Genomic DNA, 11,423 nt, shown 5'->3' on the forward strand with positions numbered 1-11,423 from the left:
ACATAATACTTTTAGAGAGGTCTCGTGGCAAATTGGGAAATCTTGACAGCACGCGTTTCTTCAATGAAAGGATTCATAATTTCACAAGCTACCTCACATCTGATCACCAGCGGCATCAATCCATGTTTTGGATTGGGGGGGGGGGGGGGCTGCAAAAGTTGAAAAAATGTATTTCATGTAAATTTTAGTGGTATGTAGCATTTTTGAAACATATTTTTGCATTGCATTTTATGAATTTTTAAGTTGCCAAATTTATTGGGCAAAACAATACTTCTACCCCCCACTGCCCCCCCCCCCAATCGACGCCTCTGCTGCTCACTCATTCTTACATATTTTTAGAGGCAATAATAGACACCATGACCACAACGAGTCTTAACACCGTTGACCACACCGCCAAATATATTGTTTTATATTGTTTGTTTTGGTACTTTTTTTTTTTTTGGGGGGGGGGGGGAATATAAACAAATACAACACAATTTCATAAGTGATTCAGCAAATTACACGGGGCGTTTGTCCCCTCCGTGTAGATCCCATGACAGACATAAATTTGCATAAATTAACGTAATTAATTAAAAATTCTGTGTAGATCTTTGCTAGCTCCTACAATGTCCTATCAGACAAAACAAATAGAATGAAAATCCACTGTAAAATGTCTTGAGAAGAAGCATTTTCATGTTTTTGGAGAAATGTTCATAAGGCCTAATAAATTTCAGAATTATGAGTTAAGTTTGGTAGCTCCCAGCAAGCCCTATCAGATAAACAATCAGAATCAATTAGAAGTAGCATTTGTGCGTGTGTGTGTGTGTTTGAAGAAATTGCCACACACATGTCTGCGTATGGAGCCTGTTTCATATAGTCCCCTCGCGAACTATGACAGGGACAAAAAGGTCTGGCCACTAAGACTAGCTTACGCGTACATTCGAGCCCCCCCATTGTCTCGAATGGGTGCGTTCATCGAACATACTCCACCCAATGCACCCTTTCGAGACAAACAGGGGGGCTTGTCTCGAACAGGTGCGTTGAGCGCTCCACTCCGCGCCGCACCCTTCCGAGATAAGCCGTCGTTGACTGTGTAAGAGCGCTATATAAACGATCCGATTGCATTGTATTGTATCGTATGATATCTCATACATCATAAACAGGTGTTACGTTCACACACCAAGCATACGACACCTAGGCCCATGAATTCACACTTAATTACACAAACTCTACGCATCATTTAAAGTAAACACTAACGTACAACACAACAAACAGCCATGCACATACATATGCAAAGATGGACCCAGACAGTTATAAGGCATGAGACCAAACACCCAAGTACAACTGTACACATAGTTTACAACTGGGTAGAAATGTGCTTTATTTGTGTTTCTACAATACATGATTCTTACAGCAATTTCTTGTTTCCATCACTGGATGGACACGAAATGGTGATATTAAAATAGAGACGGTACATAGTATACGTAAACTAAACAGCTATATATCATTTGATATGTTGTGTACCTCAGGAAAGCTTGAAAGGCATTATTTTCTTCTTTTTATACTTTGTAATATATATGATTTTCTCACTAAGGCAAGATATCTGGGGTTTTTTAATATGTGAATGCTATTTCTACTGGGGAAAATGAAAAAGTAATGTAAGATATACCACTCATAACTAATGCTTGCATTGACCGCATATCAACAATCTGGATGCTTCTTTATCCACTCTGGTTTAAATCATGTGCATTCGGTGACCTTCTCCTTTTCATGCAATCTTCCGCTGAATGTGTGTATGTCACGGGAGAGGATGGTTACAGAACTGATGATTCAACTCAACAAACGTGTCGACACATTTTTCATAACGGATACACGATTGGGTATGTTACATCAGGGGCAGATCCAGGAATTCCGTAAAGGGGAGGCGCCTTTACAAAATTAAAGGGGAGTGCACACGCCCCCTCCCCCATTTTTTTCTTTTTATTTCTTCTGTTCTAACAAAAAAAAAAGAAAAAGAAAAAAAGAGAGGGGCGCATGCCCGTTGAGCCCCCCTCTGGATCCACCATTGTACACAAACGCCCTATAGAGCACAAGACATCACAGCAGTACATGCAACGTAAGAGCTTGATAGATACATATCATACATACATGGTACCTTGTCATCTGACAAAGACAGTCCAAATCAACAAAAAATAGGGCAATCTCTGATTCTGAAGAGGAGTAAAGGGTTTGGGCAGTTTCTAAACCCTCACTTCCTTAAGTCTAACTGAAATATGAAATGTAGACAGGTGAGCCAGCACTGGTTGAGTTGTGTTTTTGAGGACCAGTTTCATCTCTGTCTACCTGTACTCTCAATCTGGTGTCTGTAAATGTTCCTGCCATTCCAACCTTAGCTTCACAGGAGATACTCATATTCTAAGACTATCCATACAACATACTCTTGAGAGACGTGATTCATATACAGTACATCAATTTCTTGTCACAACTCTAATTTGTCTGTTCATTTCTGTTCAAATTGATTTCACATAAGAAACTGGTGCTTGTATCCAAGAAGTGCAGGGAGGTGTTTTGCAAAAATAATCATCAGGGCAGTTTTCATTCTTCTTCTTTAATATGCAAGTTTAGTAATTTCACACACACATACATAGGCAGACAAAATTAGATCAGCAACCGATACCTTTTTCTAATGCAAACCAGGGGGGTGTTTCATCAGCATTTGTCAGCGCTGACAACTTTAATCACCATAGTAACAGTTAGTGACCAGAGCATCTCAGCCAATCAAAACCAAGGATTTTGCTGAAATTGTTGGCACTGACAAACGTTGATGAAACACCCCCCTGATTGGTACTTCCAATCTTTTGTTGTTGCTGTTGTTGTTATTGTGTGTGTGTGTTATTGTGTTGGACAGAGGAAATGACAAGTTAAGATCTGCTTCACATGAAGATATGACCTTAGCCACAACTTGTCCCAATACAACCTTTATAACAATACTTTGAAAGCACAAACAAACAAGACAATTACATTAAAATTGAAGAAAATATTTTCACTGTGGGTATTCCATAAATTGTGCAAAAGACATCAAATATTTGCAATTGACATCACATATTCAAAATTGCTTATATCAACCAAATATCATAAAAAGAAGCTGTAGTGTCCGCACACACGTGGAAGCAGTGATAATGGTAAGACAGTGATAACTTTAAAAAGTTCAGCCTTCATTGTTCTTCCTCACTCTGTATTACAAGATTTAGTCTCCAAATTCATCCTCAATAGGCTCCACTAGCAACTTCAAGAGATCTGCTAATTCATGCTCAGTGGTATCATGGACTTTAACACTAAGGATTCTGAAGAATTGCATCAAAGCATGGCAACAGCCAAGATGGCTATTCAAGAAGGATTCAGCAGTACTTCAGTGCATATAACAAAACCCTGACATACCTACAGCCTAACGCAGATGCCTATTTCGAACACTGGGATACCCTGTGTCACAAACATTTTATTATCACAAACACAAAAACACAACGTGTTGTGTCCTTATGCAAGGAACAGCACAAGAAGAAAGGTATGATATTGACCATTTTAAAAGATCGTGTTCTACTCCTCTCTACCCACGGCTAATGGAAAAATCACTTGCTGAACTTGTTATCAATTGTCATGGAAATTATCAGGTATTTGTTGAGGTCAAAAGCACAAAACAAGCCTGTACAATCCAAGTTCATGAGACATATGAGAAAGTACAAAATATTGAACACAGGCTCGCCCGTACTTGTCATATCCAGTATCAAGTTGCATAATAGCAATCCTAACATATCATTAAACATGTATTTCAAAAAATAAAACTGAAAAAATCACCCTAGTGACATGTAGATAGTTTTAGCAATATTTCTGGTTGAGACATTTTGATTCTCAATGTTCAGACACCTTCATTGAAACTGATGTGAGGCCACACAGGGACAAGTTTAATCTTCTACACATGCCTGCATTGGCAGTGGGCTACGACAACAATAGTGTAATGACTGAGATATAAAAAGTGGCATATTATACAACATGACAAATTAGACCTCTGTTTCTTCTTTCAATTTCCTGGCAAGACGGACAAAAAACAAAAAGAATCACAAGTATCACATCAAAAAAGTATGCTGAGTTGTTACATCTACAATGAGCTGTTCATGCCACTTTGGAACTGACGCTCCAAAATAATGTGTGTTGTATGAAGACTCATTTGTTCATTCTTCATTTATGCATGTCTGTGCATAAATAGTGCCATAACGACTTCTTTTTTTTTTACATGGGAAGTTTCCTTTGTTCCTGGCAATATATAAATACAATTTTTTAAAACACACCACATGAAGGAAAAAAAAATAGGATAATACACATTTCATACCATTGCTTTTCATGACCACCTAGTGTCATAATCAGACCAGATTTCCTTCATACTGTTTTTTGGAACGATTAATGCTGCCAACGAGGCCTACCATGATGTAGTTTGGGAAGCCAATGTATCACATGCACTAGGCCATTCGCATCAGGGACTTGCATCGTATACATCCCCAAAAGAGTAAGAAACAAAAAGAAGCAGATTCAATTGAATTGATTCATTGACAATGTATGTTGGACCAGGAGCCACCATTCACAGAGTGTCTTCTTTTCAAAGCTTCAATATATCTAATGCCGATGCAGTAAAATAAAAAAACGTTGTGGGTCGTCTAACGCTATGAAGTCGTCTATACGAGCTCGACGTAGTTCGAGGGTAGCATTCCTGTCTGCCCAGTCCTCTCCACGGTTCCCGTCATCCAGCCCTCGTCGATGTGCTGCCAGTTGACGACCAAGTCGCCCTCCTTAAATGAGACCTCGTCGCTGTCTGCGGCGTTGTAGTCGTACATGGCGCGGTACTTCTGCTGCCTGCCGCCCCCATAGTTCTGAGGAGGAGCCTGCTGTGGGGGCGGAGCCGGTTGCCTCTGCTGTCAAATGAAAACAAGAAATATGCAACTACTCAGAGAAAGCTATCTTCAAAGTCAAGCGCAGTCATACATTTAACTTGTGTGCAAATCTGTGAAGGGGATCTCTAATACCCTTCATCAAAAGGAAAGAAAAGATGGCAGATGAAATTGGTCAGCAAAAGCATGTTAATATACAACTCAAGCTGAAATTTTTTCTTAATTCTGTATCTGTTGCAGTCACAATTCCCAAGAGAAATATTTTCAGTTTCAAATCAGCATGCCATATGAGATGTATTTCTAATTCTAGTCCATGGCAACATACTGGTAATCATAAAAAAACCACTTTTACCACTCTAGAACAAAACCAAAACAAGTCTTCACTATAATTTCAGTATCAATCAACTATCACTCTAAATTACTACAGCACATGGTATTAAAGCTTTCACATCTTTAAAGGGACTGTACAGTGCTGGTTGAGGTGGGGATTCATGTTGTAAACATTCCTAAGTGAGATAATGAGACACCTCTTATGAAATATAAAAGAGTATGTAATTTCAAGTAGGATTCAACATTTATTTGATGAAAATTGGTTTTCAAATGGCTGAGATATCCAAAAAAAGTGATAGAAATAAAAGGCAACAGGCCACGCCTTTTATTAGGATTTCTTTGTTTCACTTTGTTTTTGGATATCTCAGCCATTTCAAAACCAATTTTCATCAAATAAACTTTTGATACACCTTAGAATTGCATGCTCTTTGACATCTCATAGAGTGGCTTCTGAATATCTTGCAAAACATTAAAAGCTAAATCCTCACCTCGACAAGAACTGTACACACCCTTTAAGCTGTTTAGAGATTAACATCAAGTATAAAAGATAAGTAACTATGTACTTTTAGTCTTTTTGAATAAAGTGGGCAAATACAAGTGTTAAGCATAAAGTGCTCCCAGGAAAAGGGGGGGGGGTATCTTTAATTCTGTCACCTGTTTGATTCTACAGCCTTTCCAATCATACAATACACATGGCAAACAAAGCACACACATGTATATCTTTACAAGATCATTTCCCTACACCTCTTTTTTTTCCCCTTATTTTTGTTCTCTTAAATAATCACTTACCATCTGAGGATCAAATAGTGATCCTACAGCTTGTCTGGGCTGGTTGCCAGAGTAGGCTGTTATTGTGAAGAGGAGGACAGAAAAAGGACACACAGAAGGTGATTGATCAAGTGTTGCCATGGAGACAGACAAAAGAACTTTTTTTTTGTATGCATTATTGCACAACCTCTGAAAGCACATGGGTGGTAATAGGTAATGACTCAATAAAATGCATCTCACACTGCATGCAGCTTATGTGACATGAACTCTCTAACACAAGCTCCACAAACTGAACATATTAAAACACATGATTATACATGTACACCGTCACATAGGGATATTTCACAGCTGATCAAGATTTACAGCTTTCGGGGGTTTGTTTTCACACTGAAATGAGCAAGGTACAAGTTCACAATTTCAAAGATTGTCACACAATTTGCTTATATAATCATAAAATATATCACTGATTGCCCAATCATCTGTTATACCACATCAAATATCAAAACTGAAAGGAGATAACTACTGTATTTAACTGTACTTATTTTTGCTGCTTCTCTCAATAATCTTGGAATCATAAAGCTTCAGTACTCACATGTCAAATATGCTGACCTTTAATCATAAGATATGTACACATGGTATATTATATAAATGCACAAATAAAATAAATTTCAGCTACCATCAGCTACAGTTTGGTTGTCTCAATGCATAGATTAGACTCACACAACACACTTCCACATGCTAAACATGAACAGGTGCCCTCTTTGGACAGGCCTTTAAAAGACTTTTCACTTTTATTAATTTTCTAATCTGAACTAATGCACATCCACATGCACACACACACACCCATCCACACACACACACACACACTGGATAGAACTGCAAGAGTGGATCATAAATATGTACGGTATTCTTGAAAGTTGTAAATTAGTATTTTTACAATACTGGAAAGATTTTCATATGAATATTTCAGATTCAAAATAATATAAAAATAATTGACCATACTAGTGAGTATCTGTATGGTAATGATTTCATGTCTTACTGCAAATACTATATGCCAAATATTTCGGGAGGTTTTTATTTTCGCCAAATTTCATGAGTCAGGTGCTATTCGCCAAATTAAAGACATGCAAAAATAATGACACTGATCCCGATATGAATGTGACTCACACGTATACATTTCTCTGTTCAGTGCAGTACTCCACAATTGCCAATTTAACCACTCGCAAATTTGTCAGGAAGTCCTGATTCGCAAAAATTTAGACTCGCTAAATATATGGCGTATACAGTAAGTAGGAGAGATAAATGATAACTTTCTGTTTCACATCCAGCAGTTTTCAATCATATGTTAGGTGAATATGGGCCTTAGCACGCACTCTAGATATCGAAATGATGCATTACCCTTCCATATTACAAAAAAGTAAAACAAACACACACACACATACACGTATCTCTTATGAGCAATGCATGTGCAACAAAATTAGCTCATTGTATGAAACCGAACTGTCTCTAGAGCCAAGAAAAAGTACAGCCACAGGTCAGCCAAATCATTGAACTAAAAACATATTGGAATGTCATACCAAACAAGAATACTCCTGCTGCATGTGTACACAATATCTTGCACACACACACACACACACACACACACAATAAAACATGTATCACCTCCACACTTTCTTTAGAGAGCATCAATACAGCAGTTTAGAAACCTGAAATGCTGAAGAATGTCTTGTCGACCACACTGTAATATCTGTTTTTAGAGTGAAACATATTGCACTTACATACATGCACGCATACAATCTCATACACACTGTACCTATTGTCTACTCTACATCTGTAATACGCGGGTTACTCACTGTCATGATAAATATCTGTAAAAATGGCCAAGACCATGTTTCATGTCTGCTAGTTACCGCATATCAGAACTATTGGTACATCCCCACCCCCACCCCCCTCTTTCTCATGACATTCAGATCACAAATTTTGTGCACCTAGAAGAAGTTGTGTGTCCCTGCCTAGTTGCATGCAGTTACATTTCATGATCTTGATACTTAAAGGCAAGTTTGATTCTTTTTTCAAGTCTCATGTTTTGGAGTTGGGTTTGCATGATCTGACATGGCTGATTGATGTCGTCAACTACAAATCTGGGCTGTTCAAAAGGCTACATGTCTAGTCATCACGTAGCACCCTCAGCTACAATGACAAATTTGATGTGTCACTGTGGTGCAAAGGTTGGATGGAAACAAAGATCTGAAAGCTGCAGGAGCAAAAAGTGAAACTATTTTATGATACCTGATATTCAAAATGGAATACTCATTAGCCGGGTTCACACGTACAAATTAGCGGGATGACGATCGCGATGCTCATCCCGAGTTTTATTGCGAGCGTCCACACGTACCAAATTAGCGGGATAGCGATCGCAATCGGTATCCCGCTAATTTGGCGAGCGTCCACACGTACCGAATTATCCCGCTAATTGCCGATAGAGATAACAGCAAAGCCTGCAAACTGGGTCACACAACGCCCTTCTCTATCACTGCCTGCGCGCACTTACCTTTGTCCATTGTCTTTTACGCGTCGGTGGTGGGGTTCGCGCGCTGTTGTTGTTGTGCTCCAAAGAGGTGAAGGACCTCTCCGCAGAGGCCTCGCTGTTGTGATGTGCGCATTGCATGATGGGATGTAAAAACTCGAGATTGTAATCCCGACCGTTCACATGTGCCAGCGCGGGGCCAATTATCCCGCTAATTGGCGAACCAGCGCAAGATTTCTTGGGATTAGCATCGCGATGCTTATCCCGCTAATTTTCGGGTTTTTTCTGTCCACACGTGCAAAAAACTCGGGATGACGATCGCGATGCAAATCTCGAGATTTGTATCCCGCTAATTGGTGTACGTGTGAACCCGGCTATTAGCATCCCAAAGCAGTATAATTTACATGCCAACAATAAAGGCTTTGACCTTCCTCTTTTTTTTTTTCTTTCATGAGGAAGTGGTAGCCCAATCAAGAGTAAAAGGGAAGGCAAGAAGAGGAAGAGGGGAACAAATTTCACAAGAGAGTAATAGCATACATACAGGAGTGATAGAGAATGCATTATATTCACTATTAAAGAATGAAAGTGGTGTGACAATACAAGACTCGTGAACAGCGAGTTAGAAAGATGGAGGAATGGAGGACAAAAGAAACGCTGGAGAAGGGAAAAACCGGGGGGGATCGAGATCAACTTTACAGAGCTCCCACTGTAGTAATACACAGTAGTGAAGCTGCTTGGAGACCTGCAGTCACTCAAGCTAAGTGTAGACAGACAGACACAGTCAGTATGAGTAATGGCTGCAGACGAAGAGGAAATCCTCCTAGTTAGTGTTGGCTTACGTTCACCTCACTGTGCTGAGGTGATAGCAAAGTGCCTCCCGAACACTTCTAGCACATATTGTACTCATTGCAGTGTCACGCTCTTGTACATAAATCACTGAGAACATTATGTAAATAAATAAAGACAATGTCTGTTTTCATAGACTGCAAACATGTATATGAGAGTAAATTTCACTTATCAAGGAAAGGACTTTTCAAAAACTATTCATATCTATGATAAAAGTAGTTTCACTTGCTGGCTAGAGTTCATAGACATGAAATTTTAAGGTTATTACAACAGGTAGGCTTTGTTTTCACACAGGTTGCTGAGCACAACAATTCCCCTAAAATTGCCATACACAATCAAGCAGCACTGCAAAATGAAATGACCTTTTTCTTTTTCTGAGACTTCCCACAGTGCTTTGAAAACTGGAGAGACCCTTTCCAATACAGCATGTTCTGATTTCACCGTTTTTAATAGTTCTACATGTATACAAATATGTGTTGCCCTACAAATAGCTCTAACCATGCCACAAAGGCAGGTGCAATCCACAAATAGATATGATGTTGCATGTTATAGGCCATTGCATCCTGTCTAAGCTGGTTGAGGTCAGGTCTCAGAAAAAGAACCATGACCAAAACCATCACATATTTCCTTGCTCATGACAGGGTTGGGACAGTCCCATAGTCACACAGGTTTGAGATTTAAAGCCCTGTGAGAACTTCTAGTGATGAGGAGAGGAAAAAACATGTTTTGATACTGAGCTGTTGAGAGCTATATCATTCCATGGGAAAGTTTAAATTGAATTCATTAAAGCTAAAGAACTATATCTCTGTGAATGTTGTATATATATACTGTGTGTATCGAATATGATAGTGATGTCATACTGATCCTCCAGGACATTAACAAATGAAACTTATTCATTTTATTTCATGGGTACAATACATCATTGATACTATGTCTATGTAATACAAATTAAATATAATCAAAGGTGCTTGCTGTAGAATCAATGCTTGGAGGTAACAAGGGTAACAATGGCTTTTCAAAGTAACTCCCCTTTGAAGGACTATGTAGGCATTGAGGATGAAGCACCTTGCCCAAAGGGCACAACCCTGGGGGACTCAAACCACTAACCATCTAAATTGATAGTCTGTGGTACAGCCCACTGAGCCACTCCTCTTAATAGTAAAAGATGGTGGACAATTAAAGGCAATGCATAGGCTATGGTTTATTTCTCATCCTTTAATAGTCGATTATTGACGTTGGTGTGGAATACTTGTGTTGTATGTATGCCATTATGAGAAAGGGCAACTTCCTATGCAGGATACTTTGTCAAAGATGCATATTGTCTGTAGAGGGCGCTGTCCCCTTTCCAACTGTCATTGTTTCTGGTAACTGTGTGACTAATAGGAGTGCATCCCCTTGGATGCTGGCTGCACATGCATACACACCCAGAAATGCATACCTGCTGCATATGCCTGAGTGGGCATGAGGGTCCCAGCTGGTCCTCGTATTGATCTGTTTTCTATAGTATTTATGTCCCACGGAATGGACTACTGATAACATCCTTGTTGTGACATTGGTTGGGAGTATGCCAAAGTAGTGATATATGATTCACTGATTTGATAACATAACATGCTAGCAGACATTGTATATTTTCTATCACCAGTGACAAAAACATGGCATCACGTTCCAACCAAATACATCAAATAATTGTGCACACATCTCAAAACTGAACTGGATACCTCCGAAGATGATACTAGAGTATTTGACCCATCTCCTATGATTTGCATATTTTGAAAATTTACAGAGACTATGTACAGGATCTATGGCATTATGGGAAAGTGTGTGTCCAGGGGGAGGAAAAGGGGAGAACTGCCCATCAGGGACAGGTCACTGTATTAATGACACAAAGGCTACACATCACATCCATGGCATTACAATAAATTTACAAATAGTTTGGCACAGAATGGTTCACAACTCTACTTGGCACATGCATGAAAAGATGATATGGGGGGGGGGGGGAGGGGGGAGAGAGAATGAGTGCAGTTAATGTTACCCTG

The 11,423-nt window shown here is 39.2% G+C and overlaps 1 protein-coding gene across 1 annotated transcript; it reads right to left on the reverse strand.

The window, feature by feature from the left end:
- Nucleotides 1–4,102: 4,102 nt before the first annotated feature.
- On the reverse strand, nt 4,103–6,870 carry LOC139737617 (LIM and SH3 domain protein 1-like). The gene is made up of 2 exons (XM_071648297.1): nt 6,036–6,870; nt 4,103–4,940 (listed from the first exon to the last, which is right to left on the reverse strand). Exons 1-2 carry the CDS (start codon nt 6,213–6,215, stop codon nt 4,704–4,706), a joined length of 417 nt encoding a protein of 138 aa, XP_071504398.1. The 5' UTR covers nt 6,216–6,870; the 3' UTR covers nt 4,103–4,703.
- Nucleotides 6,871–11,423: the final 4,553 nt, after the last annotated feature.

Source organism: Diadema antillarum, unplaced genomic scaffold, assembly GCF_040938485.1.
Source record: "Diadema antillarum isolate AM-2024a unplaced genomic scaffold, OU_Dant_1.0 seq00000696_RagTag, whole genome shotgun sequence".
NCBI lineage: Eukaryota > Metazoa > Echinodermata > Echinoidea > Diadematoida > Diadematidae > Diadema > Diadema antillarum.